The sequence below is a fragment of the Leuciscus leuciscus genome, assembly GCF_965113295.1.
Source record: "Leuciscus leuciscus genome assembly, chromosome: 13".
Taxonomy (NCBI): domain Eukaryota; kingdom Metazoa; phylum Chordata; class Actinopteri; order Cypriniformes; family Leuciscidae; genus Leuciscus; species Leuciscus leuciscus.
In genome coordinates, this window is record NC_138737.1 from 28,126,822 (window position 1) to 28,150,999 (window position 24,178).

Below are 24,178 nucleotides of genomic sequence, written 5' to 3' on the forward strand. Positions count from 1 at the left end.
CATCATGTTCATTTAGCAACACATGAGTGTGAATCACGTGATATCCGACTTTACTCTTGTAGGTGTATGATCCATTGTCTGTCTTGGGTTAACTTTTTTCACTCCTCTCCTCCCCTACACTATTCTCGTCTAAATTTCAGGCAAGGCAAGGCGTATCTCAAACGAGCCTAACATAGCCTATATCAAAGACACAAAATACATAATATGCTATATACAATATGCAAGAAGCACAAATGGCGTGTCAGTGAACAATGTACTGTGATGGAATGCATACATTTGCAAGAAATGCAACATACATAATGTAAAATTTCAATTTCAAATAGCCTATGTCTGTGATTTTAGTAGTGCTGAAATGTTTACATGCCCTGTATCTGAATTGTTAAAACTAAGGATGAATATTGTTTCAGGCTGCTAAGTGTTTTGTTCTTCATAAGAATAATGAAATCTTTTTATTTGTTCTAAATCAATAAACGTTGGATTGTGGTGTTTTCAGTCTCAAGCTCTTTTTTTTCCAAAGTCAAAAATTATGCAAAATAATCCATGAGCTTGATTATTTATTGCAATGTATAATTTATTGAAGAACTGAAGCCAAGAATATTAACCAAAAGATACAATAAAGATAAAGTATAGCCTACGCATTAATAGGCTACTTACTCAAGTGTTGCTGAAAATTAAAGATGTCTCACACACACTTGGAGAGTTAGGCACTCTTACTGGTCCAGAAATGTTCCCAAAATAGACAACAGATGATTATTGAATGTAGGCCTACTACAGCACAATAAATTAACAACATCGTTGTTGCCCACATTTGATCTAATTTATCGTACATAGGAAGTAATATAAATCATTGCACATTGAGCTCGCACAAGAACTACTTTCACACGCGGAACAAGACGGGAAAAAAGTTCTCACAGATGAGTTTTAATTGGTACACAGTGGAGCGCGTTACAAATGACAGGTGTTCCTCAGTAATAATTAAACTGACACTAAAACAGTCACAACGGGGTGGAGCCCTCTTGCAGCTTACACTGAAGGATATGCTTATTTGCTCCACATTACACCAGGTAACTGTAACTAACATTGTTTCTACAGAGGGTTTCTTGTTTTAAAAGTTGTTAAAATAAGTTTTTGGACAAAGATACAGTGGCTGGCGAGTGCCCAATTTTAACGATTCACATAGCCTATAGCCTAGCCTATTCACGTAGGCTATACAATATAGCCTATGCAATATCTCATATGCATGTGATAGCCTATTTAGCAAAAATTTGAAAATGAATAGCAAATCTTATTTTCTTTTTAAGGAACTTTTTCGCGTTTCAGTGAATTTGAAAATGAGCAGTGGTTGAAGACAAGGTAGTTGTCCGTTATAAATAAAAGTTAATAAGTAAATGGCAGCATCACTATTCCCAACTCGTCCCGCAGAGCAGATCACAAGAGAGTACAGCAGGGCAAGCATTCTCCACTCCGGATCACGTGATAATAAAAGCTAAATTACTTATAATTTTCTGTAAAAAGTAGTCCAATTTCCAAACACTGTTATCGCCATTTCTTCTTGCATGCGTCCGCCATGTTAGTTTATTCTAAAGTCGAGATTTCCCGTGTCCACAGTCGGGACTCTGGTTGTTTGTAAAATCAATCTGCCTGTGTGGTGTGCTGTCTTGTATGGAATTCCAAAGCTGCCAAAATAATAAATAAATACATGAATATACAAGGAAATGTAAAAAATAAAAAAAATCCCCAAAATGTTACACTTTATTAGTCCACTTTAGGCATTCTACTAACTATAAATAACTTTGCAGCAACATGTCAACTATCCCTCATTAGAGTATTAGTAGACTGTAGTTGACTGTCAGTAGACTGGTAGGTTATAGGGGCCAAGTTACTTAGCCTATAGTCAGTAGAATATCTGTTGGAGGACCAACAAAAAGTGTTCGCAAATATTATGCAGATAGTCTACTAATACTCTAATGACAGTTAGTTGACATGTAGCTGCAAAGTTACTTATAGTTAGTAGAATGTCTAAAGTGGACTATCGATATAAAGTGTTAAAAAAACATAGTTACACAAAGATGTGTAAAAAAGCAAAACTATAAATATTTATACTTTTATTTCCTTATGTGTAATAGTATTTTTATTTTTAAATAAATCAATAGTTTTATTCAGCAAGGATGCATTTAATTGATCAATAGTTAGATTAAAGACATTTATAATGTTCTAATTTTCAAATGATTCTATTTCAAATAAATGCGATAGAACTTTCTATTCATCAAATAATCCTAAAAAAATTGCACACAACTGTTTTCAACATTGATGATAATAATAATTCATGTTTTTTGAGCATCTAATTAACATATTAGAATGAATTCAGAATTTCTGAAAATTCAGCTTGACATCACATGAATAACATTTTAAAATATATTCAAATAGAAAACAGTTCTTTTAAATTGTAATATTTCACAATATTACTGTTGTTGTTGTTGTATAATCAAATAAATCCAGCCTTGGTGAGCATAACCGAGACTTCTTTTAAAAACATTACAAATCTTACTGATCCCAAACATTTGCACGGCAGTGTATGTTCTTTCTTGTCTGTTGTTTTTTTTTTTCTTTTTTTTTTCTGTCAAAATAATGGAAAACATTTTGGGTTATCTGTCTGTTTTTAAAAAGTAAATGAGTTAACAATTTTGTAAGGCAGTCAAACCTCCCTTCCAAATAATAATAAAAAAAAACATCAAGACAATCTCAAAGTTTTTAAACAGCTGTGTAACATACATATTGATGTCTGATATTCATTTTAATTCATTTAACTTTAAGTTGTATGTGCAGTATGCCTATTAAGTTTGATTCTAGAATGTTTGCCTAAAAAGTGTAGTATATTATTGGTTATTTATCTGTATATTCCTGTTAAAACCATAGACTGTAAAAAAAAATATGGACGTAGTGTCCGTGACATCACCCGTAGGTTTCTGAAGAGCATTTTGAAGCCCAAAGTGGGCGGAGCGCATCATTTTATGGTGTTGTGATAAACCGAAGATGGGCAAAGAGGCGGGATTAGCTGAGGTGACGTGACCGCTAACAGATAGCAGACAAACGGCTAGTAGTGACAGCAGCGGCAATCCACCTGTCTCTCAAGTGGCCACGCCCTTAATTATGCAGAACTTTAAGGCTTAATATAATTTAAATGGATGAGTTATATTTAAAAAAAATTGTACCAGGCTGTAATCATATTTATTTTTTTCTGCTGTAAAGTTGGACATTTTAACATGGGGGTGTATATGGGATTGACTCTTTTTTGGATCCAGTCGTGGCCAGTCGATGAATTGTAGTTTAAATCACTTCCGTGTTGGATTCAAGAGAGAGATCGGCAGGTTGCCGCTTGGTTAAAACATTAGTTTAAAAAGGGCAGGGTGTCTTGTAGGGGCTGGTTTTGGCCATTAAAATCTCGAGCTGAAAATGGGTCCCACTCCCTGTGTTCATTGCAGAGCCAAATTACGTCCAGCTCCCCCTCTCTGGAAGCTGGATTTCACGCTCCACCCATGACTCTGCAGTGAGCAGCCTCTATAGGCAAGGGCAAATTATGCTTTAAGGTCACAGTCACAGTGACATCTGTGGTGTGACCAAACGAAATGCAAAAGGTGTGCAGACATCGAGAAAGTCACACAGGGAATGAATGACTTGGAGATGAGCAGTAAGACCTTATTACAGTTTAAAGGGATAGTTCACTTTGAAATTCATTTTTGGTATGTTTTAGCTTACCTCAAGGGCATCCAAGATGTAGGTGTCTTTTTTTCCGCGGTAGTTTCAATTTTGATATTTTTAGGTCAAACCGTTCTTGTCTGTCAGTCATATAATGCAGGTCTATGGTCACGGTCTCAAAACACAAGCACAGAGTCCAAATTAAAACAATTCCCCGTCGTCCAAATTAAACAATTCCCCATCGTAAGTACACATTGATGGCCTGAGACACGAAACGAGCGGTTTGTGTGAGAAAACGAACAGTATTTATATAGTTTTTAGCTCTTATACGCAGCCACGTCCAAGTGATCTGAGGGCGCTCGCGCATCCTGGTGTGTGACGTGTACACAGACTGGTGCATAGATATATATACACTAGATGTCGCTTTGTCTACGGCAGTTCATTGGAACGAATGTCTTTAAGGTGACATCTAGTGTATATATCTATGCACCAGTCTGCGTACACGTCAGATCAGATCACTCGGACATGTCTGCGTATAAGAGGTAAAAACGATATAAATACTGTTCGTTTTCTCACACAAACCGCTCGTTTCGTGTCTCAGGCCATCAATGTGTACTTACGATGGGGAATTGTTTTAATTTGGACGACGGGGAATTGTTTTAATTTGGACTCTGTGCTTGTGTTTTGAGACCGTGACCATAGACCTGCATTATATGACTGACAGACAAGAACGGTTTGACCTAAAAATATCAAAATTGAAACTACCGCGGAAAAAAAGACACCTACATCTTGGATGCCCTTGAGGTAAGCTAAAACATACCAAAAATGAATTTCAAAGTGAACTATCCCTTTAAGTCACTTAAAGGGTTAGTTCACCCAAAAATGAAAATTCTGTCAGTAATTACTCACCCTCATGTTGTTCCAACCCTGTAAGACCTTCGTTCATCTTCGGAACACAAATTAAGATATTTTTGATGAAATCTGACAGCTGGCTCACTCCTCCATAGGCTTCTATAGACGTTATAACTTGCTGGCCCAGAAAATGCATTAAAGACATCGTTAATATAGTCCAAGTGACTACAGTGGCTCAATCTTAAGTTTATAAAGCGACGAGAATACTTTTTGTGCGCAAAAACAAACAAAAATAACGACTTTATTCCACTATTCATTTCCTTTTCTCTGGGCCTCGAGTTTTTTCACGTAGTGAAATAGCGTAGCGCGTCTGTGTTGCACGTCACCACATGACCAGCGTCGGCCAATAGTGAGCCTACGTGGCTAAACGGGGCTTAGATTAAGCCAGGATTAGGCCTTAGTTCAATTAGGATATTTAAGTAGCTTTTATAATCATGCCTTTGAAAAAAAAATAACATTACTCGTGTGCATCTTGAGACAAAGCAATGGCACTGACATATTTTAAAGGGGTCCTGTTATGCCCTTTCATGAAGTCTTGATTTTGTTTTTGGGGTGTAATTGGTTAGCTGGCCCAGGGTGTTGTGATTGGCACCGCGTAGCACCTGTTTGGGAAATGTCCCGCCCCTCCATAACTGCAAGTTCTTCTCTAGTGTAAATATGAATAAGTGTCAATTTCAAACCAATTCGAGCCAGATTCAGACCCTGAAAATGTTCAAATTAATTTTAACCACTCCAAGTTCCTCAGCCTTAGGAAGGTCAAATAAACATGTTTTGGAAATGTTGTGGAAAAAACAGTGTCTCTTTGACATAGTGACAACACTGTCTTCTGCAGCTCGACCAGGCCAATTTAATCTGGGACTAGGCTTAAACATAGTCTGTGAATCTGGGAGATTATCTTTATCCCGAACATGGCTGTAAAAAATCGTCAGGTCGGGATTCAGATCTGATAACAGACACGGAAGTATGTGCAAGTGAAATTATCCAGTATTAATCACATTTAAATGCGCTGGATGGGTCTGATAAGAGCTTGCTTTTATTGTCGTTGAGACCGGCAAACCACCTCAGAACACAGAGAAGAACCAGCGGCCATTTCACTGAAGTCTATGCAAGCATATCGATCAATGCCTTTGAAACCCACCTACAAATTTGTATTACATTTGTGTTTCCTGATTTTGCATGCACATGTGAAAGTTAAAATGCTTAAACTCAGGGCCGTAACCATCATAGAAAATGAGAGATGCATCCCCCCCCTCCCCCCGAATAATTTGAAATGGCCAAATTCTTCAATTATTGGCTGGATACCATACTTGTTGCACTCTATTGTGTCTTGGTGGGAACAGTCTAATGCTTAACAAATCGACTGTATCTTTCCTACACGCACTTAGAAAATGTTGCATGTAACTGAGCACTCTGATGAGTTTTTAAACATTACTCCAGTCACTCACTGAGCGGCTTTGTCCAAGAGCGCGTAGCCTATTATTTTTGTCACATGAATGCTTCACTTTGCGTCAAGGAATGTTTGAACCCAGACCACTATTCTATGGGTTTATGGAAGTTTATTCACTTTTTTTTTTAAGCCCATTTACTAAAAATGTTATAGCCTATATAAAAATATAGCCTATATTACATTCTTATATTCTGCCATATAAACAGTATAAAAAACTAAATTAGAGCAACATTTATTTCCCTCAAACAACTCTGTTGGTATTATTATAGGTATTATTATAATTGTTTTTGTTGTATTTTATTTATTGCCACACTTTAATATATGAATTATATTATCAGAAAACTAAATGCATTTATTGTTGTCAGGCTTTTATTTGTGCTTAACAGATGAAACAAAGGAGCTGCACACTTAGGTTTATGGCTGCTGTAAATTTTACCTGCCACAAGATGGCACTGTTTGACACACTTTGATGCTTTGAATCTTTAGAAACAATCAGAGAAAAGCTTCAAAGTTTTAAGAGGCTTAATTTCTCCATCCCTACTCAATAGTTTTAGGCCTTTTTGCAAATGTTTCAATCAAGTTTAGCTATTTTAGAGATTGTTCACTCATTTCCCAGACAGCAACATAGTGCTGGCCCAGATCCGGCCCACATCTGGTACGCGTGGAGTCTACATGTACCAGATTTTGCCCGGATCTGGGCTGACACTATGTTGCTGTCTGGGTTTGAGCCTGGTTTTAAAGATTAACTATCTTGCCAATCAGATTTATTATGATCCACCCCCCATGCACACACATTTTACTTTTCTCAAAGGCTGAATCTGAAATTTCCCCGTAAAGCCTCATTCACTATTCCCTATCAGTCCACTGATACTTTTCACTTGAAGGAGTGAATGAAAACGAGTGAGCGAATTCGGAAAACCGTTGAGCATACATCGTTTGCACACTCATTTTTGCAGTGCAATGTGGGATTGAAAAAGTCCACTCAATAATGTCCACTATGGTTTCGGACACCACTACAAATGACTGTCCCCTCAAATAACACCCTATTTGAGGGTATTGGGGGAGATTTCGGATTCAGACCAAGTGTGTCCGACTGCGTCCTCCCGCAGTACTACAAACCACGCCATTACTAATTAGGCTCACAATGGTCAAATTCCAAATGCACTTCGGCAAGGGGATGCCATTTTTAGGGGTGTTCCAAACGAAAGTGAACAACTGAATCCCTTTGCGAAGGGCCCTTCCACAAGGCCGTTAGCGTAGGGTACATGCGATGATAAATTTACTTCCTTGAAGTGACCATTTACGTCATGTGACCCAGCGAATATTCGTGATTCATTTTAAAGCTAAGTGGATGGCAGGAGAGTTCGAGTTAATTTACAAACATAGCAATTTAAGTTGTTTTTTGTTTGTAATATATTTCACACATTTGTGTCATGTTTAAATACTGTAAGTTTCATAGGTAAGAAATGTGTTAGGTTAGTGCAGGGTCGAAAGATGGGATGGTCGCGCGCACACACGCACACACACACACACAAACACACACACACACATATATAACACATAAAAAAAAAAAAAATTTGATATAAAATGTATTTATTTGCAACCGTTATGTTTACAGAAATAATACAATAATAAAACATTACTGTTGTAAGAACAGCTTATCAGCTGATGGATACTGTGCTGCGTTGTCATGGGAACATTCCCAGGTGAAGATAATGAGGAAATCGTTGCTCTGTGCCATACCACTCCAAAGTACCAACTCCGAGGGAATGGTTTGGAATGCACTTGTCGAAGGGAGCAACGAAATACAAAATTTTCTCATTATCTTTACCTGGGATGTTCCCATGACACCGCAGCACGGTGTCTATCAGCTGAATAGCTGTTTCTTCGACAACAATTTCTTATTATTGCTGTTAACGTCACTGCAAAATAAATATTTTTATATACAAAAGAAGTTTTGAAATATGCGTTGTATATCTTTGTGTGAGTGCTCTCAACTTAAACTTGCTGTCTCATCTTTGGACCCTGCATTACCTAAGTTGAGAGCAGAGAAATACACTCACACAAAGATATACAACGCATATTTCAAAACTTCTTTTGTATAAAAATATTTATTTTGCAACAGTTATGTTAACAACAATAATAAGAAATTGTTGTCGAAAAAACAGCTATTCAGCTGATAGACACCGTGTTGCAGTGTCATGGGAACATCCCAGGGATGAGAATTTTGTTTTTCGTTGCTCCCTTCGCCAAGTGCATTCCAAACCATTCCCTCGAAGTTGGTACTTTGGAGTAGCAGGGCACATGCGTGCCATTATGCAGCCGTTTAGAACACACTTGCTGAAGAGAGCAACGATTTACTCATTATCTTCACCTGGGAATGTTCCCATGACAACGCAGCACAGTATCCATCAGCTGATAAGCTGTTCTTACGACAGAAATTTCCTATTATTGTATTACTGCTGTTAACATAACGGTTGCAAATAAATATACATTTTATATAAAAAGTTTTTTTTATTATGTGTTATATATATGTGTGTGTGCATGCTGTGCTGTCATATTTCACAACTATGCAGTGTTTTCAACCTCATTTTAGGTTTCAGACATTTAAATACACATGAGCACTAGTAAAACAATACATTTGAAGTTTGTAAAATACACACTGATGTCTTTGGAAGCAGCAATAACAATCTATTCAAATATAATTTGCCGACGTGTGTTATTTATATCAGACAAACACAGTGGAAGTAACTATAAAGTTTACTCTATTGTTATAAAGGTTTATAATCGACCAAACACACTCACTTACACATTTTTGAGAATCGAAATATCAGATAGTTGATGACATGGTAAGCAAGTTTGTAAATATTTTGAATAATAAAGGAAAAACTAAATAAAAGCGATACATCTGTCATACAGTGTTATTGTGGCTGCGACGTGTCACGTGACAAATATGACGTGTCGCCATGGAAACATTAAGGGGGAACATTCTAAAATATCGGGTGCCTTGAAAAAAACATACTCTCGGGAGTCAGTTCGAATATTTTAAACTTAAGCGTGAAAAGGGTTAATATATGCATAATAAATGACGCTGGTTTATCTTTTGTCGACTGTGTGTGTTCTTATTTCCCGAGGTGAGTGGGTAAAAGTCACATGAAAAATACAGTCAGTAAAATTTAAAGGGCCGTGGTTTTATCCGACTCCTCGCCATTTGGTGTCCGCCGAGCAAATATCCATTGTGAACTTGTGATATTATCAGCGATTCGGTTTCAGCAGAGCCCGTCTACGGAGAGCCTTGGCACTTCATATTAGCCCCATTGTATCGATCTTGGTTGCAGTTCCATTAGAATTCCACTGGAGGCGATCGCGGGCGAGCACAGACTGAATGGGAGTCTATGGGGCTAGACGGCAAAATTTTTGTCTCTTTCACCCGATTGCCGTTGAGAAATCTCAGAGGTGATTGTAGGTTTTGAAAGTTCAACATGGATTATAGGTCGAAAGTTGAATGAACGAGTACTTATGTCCTTTCGATTTCTTACAGGTTGAGTTGTTGTTGCCCATAACACGCTAGCATTCTGCTAATGAACGCTGATTGGTCAGTGAAGGACTGATTACGACCAGAGATGCCGCTTGATGGCATCGTGGCATCCGAAGCGGGACCAGAAACAAACAAAACAAAAACTCTTCTAGCACGTGTATTTACCTGTGTCAGCTGTGTTGTCGATGCCTCGAGAGAAAAGAAAGTGCAGAGCGCGAAAGCACCAAAGCGACTGAAGGATTGCCGTAAAGCAGTATCTCTAGTCGTACGATGTGTATGAAGTCATTGACATTTTAAAAGACTTTTTAAAGCAAATAAGTGACTCTAAAAAATCTAACACCCAGCAAAGTGTAATTTCTTTGCATCTCCTTTCGAATACAACATTCAAATTACTAGACAAAAAATTATATCCTGAGAAAAGTGTATTTTGATGGGTATAGCGCCATAGACCTCCATTCATTCTGCACTCGCCTGCGAGCGCCCCCGCATGGACAGAGACGTGTTACTGCAGCCAGTCCAGAAACCGGAAGTAACCAGAGAGTGCCAATTCTCTTCCTATTAGACATTCTCTGGTTTCAGATCTAATGTGAATTATCATTAATAATCAACAATGGACATAAGAAAGTATATGCAGCGTATTTCAGACCATAAGGAGGACACTGAAAGTGTGATTGAGAGTAAGCCTGACGAAGATGACAGCCATCAAAATGCAGCTGCATTTTTTGATGAGCGCCAACACTCAGAGCCAGCAGCACCCAGCACAAGCGTCGACCTGGACAGCCAGGCCCAAGCGGCAGCCCCGTCTGAACCTCAAACTCCTCCACTGCCTTAATGACCTCGGAACAGAGAGCCCGGGCAATCATACCCAGGTCGTATGTTCAATGGCAGGAAACGTTCATTCTGCAGTGGTTGGTTTAAAGGAAGGGAATGGCTAGAATATTCACGTTCCACTGATTCAGCCTTTTGTTTTCCATGTAGAAAGTTCAGTTTGGGCCCTAATGCTGACAAGGCCTTCACGCTACTCTAACTGGAGACATGCAATGGATTCTTCAAAGAGATTTTCCAGGCATGCGTATGCAAAAGAGCACTTAAAATGCATGGCGCTGTGGAAGGAAAAGGAATCACGCAGCACAGCAGGAACAGAGGTGTCAACTCTGGTTAATTCGAGACAGCTAGATAGAAATCGCAAGTATTTTCTGCAATTGTTGACATAGAGTTTCTTGTTTCAAACGCGCTTCCTTTCAGGGGTTCGTTGGATGCTTTTGACACAATGGGAGGGGGGGCAGAGGCCTTTTTTTGTCCATGATGGATTATAGTCTCCAAAAAGACACAGAACTTGCTGAAGTGTTTATGATGGGGCCAACGTGACGTCGGGGAAGGGGGGGGGGGGGGGGGGGTTGCAAAAGATTCTACAGGATAAATTGAACCGAGAAGTGCCATACATTCACTGTTTCAACCATCAGTTACATTTGGTGGTGGTGCGTGCAATGTCATTAGAGATTGTACTTGAGCATTTTTTTTTATTTGTGCAACAACCTGTATACATTTGTGAAGACACCAACTGTAGCTGCCCAACACGATGGGGAAATGTTGAAAAGACTTCTCGATCAAAGGTGGACAGGTCACCTGGCAACAGCGTCTGTCATAGTAAGAAGCTATGACAACATTGTGAATTTTTTTGTCTTACATAGGTTTGCGATGCGCAAGCAGTGCTTACAGCACAGACATAAAGCTGGAGGCTGCAGTCTTGGTGAAGTCATTATCTGAAGTGGATTTTAAGTTCATTGCTTTGGTACACAAGATCCTCCTTCTCCTAGATCCCGCAAACAAGATACTTCAGGCCAAAGAAACCGATCTGTACTCTGGCCTAAAACTTGTGCATAGTGTGTGTGTAAATGCATTAAGAATCTTCGGTGTGACAGTGAGTTTGAAGCATTGTGGGCACAATGCAATGACGGGCAACAAGCGAATTCTTCCAAATGGCGAAGATACGTGACCAAGGGTCTCGAGCAGTTTGTAGTGGAAAGTTCCTTTGGACAAAGTGATGAAGCAGATGAAACCGAATTCAAAAGACTTTTCTTCAGTAATTTGATACTGTCATTGGAGAAATGTCACAGCCAATTGGTTAAAGCACTGTGTGCTCTCGACCCTGGAAGCAATGACTTTCTGGACAGTTCAACGGTTAAACCACTCTTGGACCTAACCAAAACAGAAATTGTGGATTCTGAATTCACTGTCGCTCGACAGTTTATACGGACTGAAACTGCTCTTTCTAACAGGGAGATATGGACCACTCTGGATGTACTGCAAAAGTTTTCTGGGGCTCTAGCTGCAATGCCAACGGTTTACATTGCACTCAGACATGGAATAACTTTTGGGGCATCCACTGCCACCTGTGAAAACTCTTTTTCCACCTTCACTAATGTGTTCACTCCGCACAGACGGAGCATGTCACACCAGAGGAAAGCACAACTTGTCCAATTCAAATTCAAAGAGAAAGAATGGCATGACAGGTTACTAAGGAGATTCAGTGCCAAATCAAGGAGACTGCAGCTCTTCTATAAAGGTAGGACATGATCTATCATCATTATGCCATTTAAACTTTGCACAGGTAACCAGAAACTGACTAGCAGTTGCATATGGAGTGTTTTAGGAAGCGCTGCATTTAAAAATATGTCGTTCCAAAGCGAGATCTCAGTGTGTATTATTCATTGATGGTATAAAGTTAAGCCCCCTTAACAATTTCACATACCCCCTCAGTCATTTCCTCCTGCAGCCGGGCCTGGTTGGGGGCGTAGGTTTTTAGCTATAATTACCATGAGTGTGTATTAATTTGATAGTACAATTTATTTCATGTTTTACAACTAGGCCTTGCTGTCATTTCATACTTCATAAGATTCGAAAGCAATATAAGCTAGTCTTGCAAACATTTCATGCATAAAACAAAACGAAAATCTTTTCGGGGGTGCTTAATAAACTGGTAAACTTTATATCCATAAAACAACCCATGAACTGTAATAAAGTGCGTGCCCTCCCTTTCATATGGTTTTGTTTGGAGGTCCCTTATGACAGTACTCTGACCTTTGACGTGTCACCAAGATGGCGCCAGTACATCAGTACTGTTTGTTTTATGCATGGTGTTGCACTGGGACCATGCAGTCTCAGCACTGACCTACGATCGTCAAGCCTTGCTCAACATCCAAAGCCGTATGGGAGTTTACCGCGGTTTTTGTCCTGCTCTGCATCCTCGTTGCCGATCCTCGTTCAGTCAACCTGTGGTGGAGTGCGCTCGCTGGCTTCCTTGCTGCGTTCCTGCTCTAAGGAAGCGTCGTAGGAAGAGAGGCAGCCATGGTGGGGTTCGCGTGAGAATCAGACGGGCAATCAAATCTTCGATGGAGTTTCCCTTGGATACCATGAACCTGGAGGGTCTTCATCTGATGTGGCGCTCATGGGAATATAGATATGCTTTTCATCTTCCTGTTTTTCCGGACTCTTCTCACTCATCTATTTGCTCTCCTTCTCCGCAACCACAAGTAACGTTAACGTTACGGATTCGCCGGAGAGGAGTAAACTGTCAAAATCTCCTTTGAATATGGCCCTAGTTAATGCTAGATCCATATGCAACAAAACTTTTATCCTAAATGACTTTCTAACCAGACATGACCTGGATATTTTATTTCTGACAGAGACCTGGGCCAGCGCTGGCGAGTTGTCTGTCTTCAAGGAACTTTGTCCGCCGAACTGTTGTTTCATTAGTACTCCAAGGTCTGCTGGTAGGGGTGGTGGCGTTGCTATGGTTTTTAAACAATCACTTAAAATACTTAGTCTCTGTTCAGAGCTACTCGTCATTTGAAGTACAGTGTGTAGCATTACAGTCTTCTTCCTCTGCTCTGCGCTCTCATCTATAGGCCACCTAACTCTGACAGTGCTTTAATAAGTGACTTTTTAGAATTTTTTACTTCTGTTGTTCTGTTGTATGATCGCATGTTATTATTGGGTGATTTTAATGTTCATGTTTGCTGCCCCAGTCGTTCCTTGGTTTCTGAGTTCTGTAATGTTTTGGACTCATTTGGATTTACGCAATATATGAATCAACCAACACATGTCCGCGGTCATACACTTGACCTTATTATGTCATATGGGATCCCTGTAGATAATGTATTTATTGAAGATGCTTCCTTCTCTGATCATAAGCCCATTATTTTTACGATTCCTGTTGTGAGTTCAGCCTTGGTTAAGAAGCCTGCAGGCTCTTTTTCTCGCTTTATAAACCCTCGTACCGCCTCTCAGTTTAGTGAGAAATATCAAGCTAATACTATTGAGTCGTCGATCTTGAATGTTGAGTCTTTCTATGGCCCTGACGATATACTTTCTCTGTTTTACGCAGCTTGTTCTGATATTTTAGATTCGATTGCCCCTTTGAAGATGAAACAACCAAAGCAAAAACTTTATTATTGGCTGGATGACAATGCTCGTTCGCTCAGACAGGCTTGTCGTAAAGCGGAGAGGAGGTGGAAGTGCGATCGGTTAACTGTGTCATTTGAGATCTTTAAAGAGTGTCTGATTATGTTCCAGAATGCTGCTAAATTAACTAGATCAAAATATTTTTCCGAATGAATTGCTAAACACTTCCATAAACCTAAGATTTTATTCTCTACAATAAATTTAGTAATTAATCCAAGTTGCCAATTTCACGGGGAAGCCTCAGCAGAACTCTGTGAGAAATGTTTTAAGTTTTTTGCTGATAAAGTGGCATTTATTCGTTCATCCTTCACTTTAACACATCTTTCAGATCAGTTTTTGAATTCGTTGGCTAGTCCGTTTTGCTTTTATAATTTTCAGCACGTCTCTTTAACAGAACTAAATGACCTGGTTAACAAGATGAAGATAACGACCACACCACTTGACGTCATTCCATCAGAGATTTTAAAGGCAGCTTTTCCTATAATCGGCCCCAGTGTTCAAGTGTTGATTAATTCATCATTGAACACTGGGGTAGTCCCAAATAGTTTTAAGCATGCGGTTGTTCAGCCTTTGCTTAAGAAACATGGTTTGGATTAGGGTTGCTTGAATAATTTTCGGCCTATCTCTAAGTTATCATTTTTATCAAAACTTTTAGAAAAAGTCGTGTTGTCTCAATTGAACCTGTTTTTAAATACAGCCAAGTTATTAGAACCTCTTCAATCTGGTTTTACTGCCCATCATAGCACAGAGTCTGCCTTGCTAAAAGTGCTCAATGACGTTTTAATTGCAGTTGATGCTGGTAAAAATTCTGTTTTGATTTTACTTGATCTTACAGCTGCCTTTGATACTGTTGACCATAATATTCTTATTAGGCGTTTAGAGTATTCATTTGGTATTATAGCCTTGAAGTGGTTTAGTTCTTATCTTAGAGACAGGTCCTTTTCTGTGGAGATAGGCAATTTCTCTTTATCTTCTATCCCTATTTTTAGTGGAGTACCTCAGGGCTCCATCCTGGGTCCGCTTCTTTTTAACTTGTATATGCGTCCACTGGGGGATATTGTTAGGAAGCATAATATTAATTTCCATTTTTATGCTGATGATACACAGCTGTATCTCCCTTTGAAAGCCGGCGAGTCCATTCAGACCTTGATGGATTGTATTCGGGACATTAAGGAATGGTTATCGATTAACTTTCTCCAACTTAATGAGGACAAAACAGAAGTTATTGTCTTTGGCCCACCAAAACTGAGAAATAATCTTACTAAGGAACTGGTTAACCATTTTCCCTCAGTTTCCTCTCAGGTCAGGAACCTTGGTGTCATTCTTGACTCTGAATTATGTTTAACCAAACAAATTAATTCGGTTGTAAAAAATAGTTTTTATCAGTTGCGGTTAATTTCCAAACTAAAATCATTTTTGTCATTCTACGATTTGGAAAAGGTTATTCATGCTTTTATTACTTCTCGCCTGGATTACTGTAATTCCTTGTACTTGGGTCTTCCTCAGTCATCACTTGCTCAGCTCCAGATGGTCCAAAATGCAGCTGCAAGGCTGTTGACCGGGACAAAGAAATACGATCATGTCACCCCAATTTTAGCCTCGCTTCATTGGCTCCCGATCCATTTTAGAATTCAGTTAAAAATTCTGTTGTTTGTTTTTAAAGCTCTTAATGATCAAGCTCCCTTATATATTAGAGATCTTCTTACTCCTCTTTCACACACTAGATCTTTAAGATCTGCAGACAGGGCCCTTTTATCTATCCCTCGCTCCTGTCTAAAATCTAAGGGAGATAGAGCCTTTGCTGTTGCCGCCCCACGTCTATGGAACCAATTGCCTCTGGACATCCGCCTTGCACCTTCAATTGCTATTTTTAAATCTAAATTGAAAACTTATTTTTATTCCCTGGCATTTTAATTATCTCCTGATGCTGTTTCTGTCTGTTCTGTTGGGTTGTTTCTATGTTTTATTCTATTTTGTTTTTACTTTGTTCAGCACTTTGGATAGCCCTGCTATGTTTAAATGTGCTATATAAATAAAATTTACTTACTTACTTACTATTACTGCTGTGACCAGTATCACACCTGGAGACTAAGCTGGATCACGAACATTTGGTACTGATCCATCCTTGGCTTGAGTAACAACTTTTTAACATAGCCTGTGTTTTGTATTGTCCCTTTGTATTGACCCTCGTGAGACTGCTTTGGTTTAATGGGGATTAAATTGAAAGGAGAGGGTGGATTTTCATCATTGTAGGCTGATTGTTCACACTGCCAACAAAGTCCAGCACAATGTCCAAACACCATGTAAAAGTGGATTTTGCATAATAGGTGCGCTTTAAATCTGGTAGGTAAACTCTCATAGACTCATAGACATTGCAGACAAGCAAATTGTCCAGATGAAATTCTTCCAGATGAAAACATACACATCAAATAGACGTCTCTGCGATGTATGTGTGCAATCTGGGTATTAAATCGTGCAAGTGACCAGCGCATGATGACAAGTTTACCATGATGTTGATGTTAAAATTACTGACTTATATTGATAATTAAGTGTTAGGTTCTTTCCAATTTTCCAACAGTCACGTTTAAATGTAAAATCAGGAAACGCGAATATAAACTGAATTTGGGGTCATGTTTCAAACGCATTGATCAATATGCTAGTGTAGACTCTTAGACTTCAGTGAAATGCGTGCTGGTACTTCTCAATGTACTGAGCTGTTGTGCAAGTCTCATCGACAATAAACGCAAGCTCCTGTGACTTTCTCACGCCACGTAAAACGTAAATGTCAGTAGTTGTTATATGAAACATGCTGAAAGTCGCTGCAGAAAAAAGGTTGTGTTGTTGGAAAGTTTAGGACAAACAGAATACAACGGAGACATGTTTTGAAACCAGCTGAGACGACAGCACAGAATAAAGCCACGCATACCATCCTCCTACGTTTCTGCCACTGCCTCATAAGATGCAGTAGCCCAACACGGCGGCTATACATGGTTGGTGATGTTGTAAATGAGACTATGTATTGTAAACTCCTCCATGTTGTTGTTTTTGGCATTTACCTACCAATGCAACAATACAACAATACACAATGTCGACAGTGTGGTTAGCGTTGCCACCGTCCCGGTTTTCCAGGGATTGTTCTCTTTTTTTGAGTGACAGTCCCGGAAAATTTCTATTATTTCCCGGGACACGAATTGTCCCGTTTTTTTTGTTGTGAAAATGTACTTCTAAAGTAGAATTTCCTGGTTTCAAATTAAACCGTTTCCTTCTACTGTTACTGTGTTTTCTTCATGGTTGTGTACATCCAATCATGTGTCTGTAAATGGGTAAAAACGGCTAAAACAGTGGATTGGCCAATGCCAGGCGTTTACTTTTATTTGATTGGAAGCTCAACTTATCGCTTATCGCCTAGCAACTGCCTGTACTGTCGGTCGCACGCATCCACACATCCGCATCCAGGATGAAACAGTGTGAGTTCAGTTGCTAGCTAGCTTTTTTAAAACTTTCTATTTACTCAGTTTTGTGAAATGGGGGGAGAGACGGACGAGGAGGATAACACAACAAAATCGGATGAGCCACCAGTGTCAAAGAAAAAACAATTTACAACCTACAACTCAGACTGGGCGAAAAGAGAGAACTTTTCTGAATGGGTAAGGCCCACCCAAGGAGACCCGTTCTCCGCTACCTGTGTTTTGTGTCCTGCCAAAATTTCAGTTAAATATGAAGGAAAAACAGCGCTGGAAAAATCATGCAAAAACAAAGAAGCACCAGAGTTTTGCATTAAGCAAATGCAAAAATCTAGCCATTGCAACGTTTATGACAAAAAACAAAACAAAAACAAATTTCATCTGAGTGTCCCGGTTTTTCACAAATCAAAGGTGGCAACCCTAAGTGTGGTAGATTTTTCCCTAAACTTAACTATCTGGGTCTCGTCTACAAATCGACGTCCCCTGCGTCTCGTCTACAAATCGACGTCCCCATTCAATAATAGTCACCTAACTAACTTGTTCCCCTAAACTAGCTTCCTTCCTAAACTAGCTTCCTAAACTAGCTTCCTGCGCAGGAATAAATAGACTCACAGACTCAAGCAAATGTCCTTTAAATGCTTTAATCACTCTTTAATCACGTTCTCTGGTAATCTCTCCCAAGAAGCAAGGCCGGAGGATCTCAGAAAAATTCCATTGAGAATCCCACACATGGATACAACAGTTTTCATAGAATCGAGAAAACAAATAAGACTAACATGTCACCTTCAATATGATTGGTTCAATTGGTTCAAAAGCCCCAACCTTTTTCCTCTGTCACTGGCACAAGCAAACTCTGATTTTGTGATTACTTATCACAAGGTTTTGAGAACTAGTCATCTGTCTAGTTTCACTTCCCCTTTGTTATTTATATATATATACACACACACACACACACACACACACACACACACACACTCTCTCTCTCTCTCTCTCTCTCTCTCTCTCTCTCTCTCTCTCTCTCTCTCTCTCTCTCTCTCTCTCTCTCTCTCACACACACACACACACACACACACACACACACACACACACACACACACACACACACACACACACACACACACACACACACACACACACACACACACACACACACACACACACACACTCACACACTCACACACTCACACACTCTCAAAGTCACGTTTTCCCCAAAGAGTTTGGAAACATTAAAAGCATATGAATGTTGTTCCTGCAAGAAAAACAAATGTTAGTTGATTTAATTAAAATCCATCACAACAGTTAATAATTTTAAATCCGATTTCAGTCGGATACACTATTGTATTTGTACTGACAGTGAGCGTAGCCTTATGCCATTCATGCCCTGTATAAAAGGCATGTCTGAACACCTCTTGCATTTTGTTTGGTCACACCACAAAGTGTCACTGTGGCCTCAAAGCTTTGCCCTTGTCTACACCAGCACTCTGAGCTTGATTGATAAGTCTGAGGTAAAAAAACAACAACAAAAAAAACATGTTTTAAAAAATCTTTTAGGATGGTCCAAGCCTTTAGTTTGGAACCACTCTACGATTCAAAAATGCATTTTGCTGTGTAATAGTGCATGACCAGCTGGATCAGGCAAATAGAAATGGAGAATTGAGAAAATAATTGGCAAATGGAGATAATAATAATAATAATAAAAAAAAATAAAAAAAAAAATAATAATAATAATAATAATAATATTTATTATTATTATTATTATTTAATAGTTTGATTAGGGTTATTTTAATGAGATCTAAAGTTTGATACAGGAACAAGTCACAGACAAACTAGCTAGAAAACCATTTAATAGGCTACATAATGTTACAATTTGTCAGCCAAAAGGGCCATGATAAGTGTAAAAAAACTTTAAAGTCAAGTTTCTCTGATAATAAAGTACTCTTTTGTGGGGTGCTTTTGAAGGATGAATAGTAGTGGACCAGCATACCCGTTAGCCTCTCTGTACGTTGGTGACCTTCATTCTGACGTCACTGAGGCCATGCTGTACCAGAAGTTTTCTCCTGCTGGTCAGATCATGTCCATTCGTGTGTGCCGTGATGTCATTACACGGAGATCCCTCGGATATGCGTACATCAACTTCCAGCAGCCTGCTGATGGTGAGGACACTCTTAGGGTTTTGAATTCCTTTACACCATTCAGAATTGAATTAAGAATGCTTTTTAATTGCAATTTGGTTCTGGAATTTAGCAAGCAAGAACTCTGATTTGAATTAAGTAGAATTTAAGTGGAATAAAAAGTATACTTTTTAATAATAATTAATTACCTAAACTCTAATTACTGCATAATTATCTCACTCTCTCTCTCCCCCCCCCCCCATATTTAAGCGGAATGTGCCCTTGACACAATGAACTATGAAGTCATCAAGGGTCGTCCAATCAGGATCATGTGGTCACAGCGAGATCCAGGTCTGAGAAAGTCTGGTGTGGGAAACATCTTCATCAAGAACATGGATGAGTCTATTGATAACAAGGCTCTCTATGACACCTTTTCTGCTTTTGGTAACATCTTATCATGTAAGGTACATCCTTTTTCATCACTGTGTTTTTTAATTTCTTAAAGGCATTTTTATATGAAAGATGACTGAAATTAATCAAAAAGGAAGTATCTCATCATTGGAACTAATGCACCAAATTTTCCCCACAGTAAAGGCTCATTCACACCAAAAACGAAAACCATGAAGATAACTATAAATATATTGGCATCCACACCAGCGGATGATAACTTTTGTTTATTATAAGCATGTGCTGCAGTTTTGTCATCTGCTGCTTTTAGATACTAAAGTAGTATGGATCTTGATTAGCTGTTGATGTTTTTAACGCTTATCAACTGGGGGGAAAAAATAGTTCTGAAAGTGATTCCAAAGATATTGTTTCACTGTGCCGTTATCTTTATAGTTGTGGTGTGGACTTTGCTATTCTTTTACATTTAGAATGATTTTTAGAACCATGTCTTTATTATTGTTCTAGTTGTTGTCCTTGGTGTGAACGGGCATTAACATTTTGGCCTATTTTTCATTCTAGGTGGTTTGTGATGAGAATGGCTCAAAGGGTTATGGGTTTGTGCACTTTGAGACCCAAGAAGCTGCCAACAGAGCCATTGACACAATGAACGGCATGCTTCTGAATGATCGCAAAGTGTAAGTATTGTCAATGGGCTTTGTGGTACAACATCCCTTTACACCAGCGGTTGTCAACTAGGTGTATACAGGTGCATACTAGGTGCACCAATACAGTAGGATGACTTAGAAGTATAACCCCGATTCCAGAAAAGTTAGGACATTTTGTAAAATGCATTAAAATCAAGAATCTGTTATATGTTAATTCTATTGAACCTTTATTTAACTGAAAAAAGTACAAAGAAAAAAGATCAATGTTTTCACTGGTCAAATTTATTTAAATTTGTAAATATAAACAGATTTTGATGGCTGCAACACAGAGGCTAAATAAAAGTGAAAAGATTTAAAAATATCCAAGCTAAACTATTTTAAAACCGTCCACACGAAGCAGGTGAATTGGTAATAGGTGAGGGTATCATGATTGGGTATAAAAGGAACATCCACCAAAGGCTCAGTAAAGACTGAGGAATATTATATATATGGTAGATGGTGAAATACCTAAATTCCTTGCAGTCTTGCATTAAGAAATGTGATTTTTGAATTTGGACAATTCTCATGAAATTTGGCACAAAGAGGTGAGCCATGACCCATGTTTGCTTGCTTGCAAGCAATTTCACATTTCTTAATGCAAGATTACAAGGACACGTTGTCACGTAACATGGTTTGTCGCTGCATCAAAAAATGCACCTTGAATCTGTTACGCAAGAAGAAAGCTATACATCAAATAAAATCAGAGATGCCACCGAGTACTCTGTGCCCGAGCTCATCTCAAATGGTCCTAAAGACAGTGGAAATGTGTGCTGTCACGGCCGCATTAATGCACGGGCTTACCTGGGCTGAAGCCCAGGGACCTCCCAAGTTCAGGGGCCTCCCATGTTCAGGTTCATGATGAGCTGAAAAGGTCATATTGTTTTGTAACTTGTCAGATTTTTTCGCTGTATGTTGCTAGTCTCTATACTGTGAAGTCGCTTGTGGGCGTTGGTAGTGCTGTCGCTCTAATGTTATTGTTAGACCGCTTGTCTGGCCACATCTATACAAAACACATTACCACACAGCAGTGTTCAGTGGATTAAATAATTTACTAGATTAACGATCGATCAATCTACAAATTAAACTCACTCATACTGTCATAAATTACTAAAACGTACTATAAATGTATGAATTAAACTCACTGAGACTGTCGACAGTTTCTTTTCCATGCATCATTTTATTATATCCATGTTTGTGGTTAGTTACAGTCAAATCATAAAACAGTGAAATCGCCCACGAACTCCTCTGTCTTGCCTGCACTGCACTCGAGACGGTGACGGGAGCTGAGCTCCACTGAAAGGCTTCTTTCCTATTGGTTGTCGCTCGCGAAAATCGCTTCTCATTTGCATAAAGTTGAAATATTGCCTATAGGCTTGTTTACCTATCAGAATGTCTATAGTTAGTTTTTGGGTGTGTCCGTTTCCATCTATGATTGAGTGACATTAAGTGGAAAATGTCGGGGAGGACGTTTGAGAGTGGTGCCCAGAAAAGAAAAAAACGTATTAAGAAGTTGCGCGAAAAAGAACTACTAAAGAGCATCCCAAAGCTCACCGGATTTTTTTTAAAGCAGCTGCTACTGAAGATGGACGAGGAGGAGGAGGAGGAGGAGGAGGAGGAGGAGGAGGAGGAGGAGGAGGAGGAGGAGGAGGAGGAGGAGGAGGAGGAGGAGGAGGAGGAGGAGGAGGAGGAGGAGGAGGAGGAGGAGGAGGAGGAGGAGGAGGAGGAGGAAAAAAAAACCAGTTAGGGGGAGACGAGTCAGATGACTCATATAACAGTGACCCGGGCTGCTGGGGAAACAATATTGACAGAAAAGTGCAGGCTTGTTGGGCAGAAATGGGACCAGAGTCCTGTCAAAATAAAGATGCTGACGTGTCGGCATCGGAACGCCAATATAAACAGCAGAGAAGATTTTTCTCAAAAATGCATTTCAAACGCAAACTCAGTAACGGAGAGTGTGTGCCCAGAGAATGGCTCTGTTGTGTGTTTTGTTTTGCATGCAAAATATTTGGCGAGAACAAGGAAAAGTCAGCATTTGTGTGTGGGGGTTATTTTGACTGGAAACATGCTAGTGATCGTATAGCAGAACACGAAAGCTGTGACATTCACAGAAAAGCCATGATCGCTTGCATCAATCAAGCAGCTGACAGTGGGACAGTGGACTCAGAACTCAAAAAACAGTTCAATGAGGAGTGTGAATACTGGACACAGGTTCTACAGAGAGTTGTTACTGTTGTGAAGTTTTTGGCTGAACGGGGACTTGCTTTCAGGGGTGACAGCCACAGGTTTGGAGACACAGACAACGGCAATTATTTGGGGTGCATGGAGCTGATCAGCCAGTTTGATCCTTTTTTAAAGGCTCATATTGAAAAATACGGAAACGCTGGTAGAGGAACCCCATCCTACCTCTCCCTGAATGTGTGTGAGGAATTCATACAGCTGATGGGACAGAAAGTGCTCGAGGAAGTAATCAGCAGAGTGAAACTCGCAAAGTATTTCGCTATCAGTGTGGACTCCACGCCAGATATCACACATGTGGACCAGGTGACTTTCATCCTGCGGTATGTATAGAGGAGCGCTTTGTAAAGTTCCACACGGGAGAAGCACTGTTCAACTCCGTTATTAGTGTTTTAGAGGAGATGGGCATTGACATTAATAACTGTAGAGGACAATGTTATGACAATGCTAATAATATGTCAGGAGCCTACAAAGGCGTGGAGGCCCGCATCAAGCACATCAACTCATTGGCACAGTGGGTGCCCTGTGCAGCACATACCCTAAACCTCGTGGGGGTCAACAGTGTGAACTGCTGTGAGGAGACTGAACAGTTTTTCAGTTTTGTACAAGCTTTGTTCAACTTTTCATCAAAGACCACTTCACGCTGGCAGATGATCAGGGCAGGGTTGCAGCCCAATGATAATAAAAGAATAGAGACTTTGAAATCGCTTTCTGACACAAGATGGTCAGCGCACGCTGTCGCAACCAAAGCCCTATCTCAGAACTACGCAGGGATCCAGCAGTCATTACTCAACATTGCTGATGATGATGAGCACCAGAATTTGAGCACAAGAGAGGAGGCTAGGGCACTGCACAAAAAGATGAACAAACTGGAAATTGCACTAATGTGCAACATGTGGAATGCCATCCTTCAATGTTTCCAGGGTGTGAGTACTGCACTACAAGCGGTGGAATTGGATCTGTGCAATGCTGTGGATCTGGTTTGGTCATTGCGTGAATATGTATCAGGCCTCCGGGATCAGTTTGATAGCTTTGAGACAGCTGCAAGGAACATGTCCCCCATTGTGTCTCATGAGTACAAAGCAGACACCCAGCGAAAGAAAAAAAGAAAGAGACAGGCTGATGAGTCATCTGAGCCTGAGTGCGAGCTATCAGGCCGCAAACACTTCTGTACATCTGTGTATATCTATATCATTGACCGTTTAGTGTCAGAACTGGAC

General features: G+C 39.6%; 1 protein-coding gene across 1 annotated transcript in view; it reads left to right on the plus strand.

The window, feature by feature from the left end:
- Positions 1–988: 988 nt before the first annotated feature.
- The window catches only part of pabpc1l (poly(A) binding protein, cytoplasmic 1-like), a 63,486-nt gene continuing 40,296 nt past the window's right edge, over positions 989–24,178 (plus strand). The window contains exons 1-4 of the mRNA XM_082187745.1: positions 989–1,064; positions 19,481–19,674; positions 19,903–20,096; positions 20,599–20,714. Of these exons, the coding sequence (XP_082043871.1) occupies positions 19,482–19,674; positions 19,903–20,096; positions 20,599–20,714 (503 nt within the window). The 5' untranslated portion in view covers positions 989–1,064; position 19,481. The remainder of the gene's footprint in view (positions 1,065–19,480; positions 19,675–19,902; positions 20,097–20,598; positions 20,715–24,178) is intronic.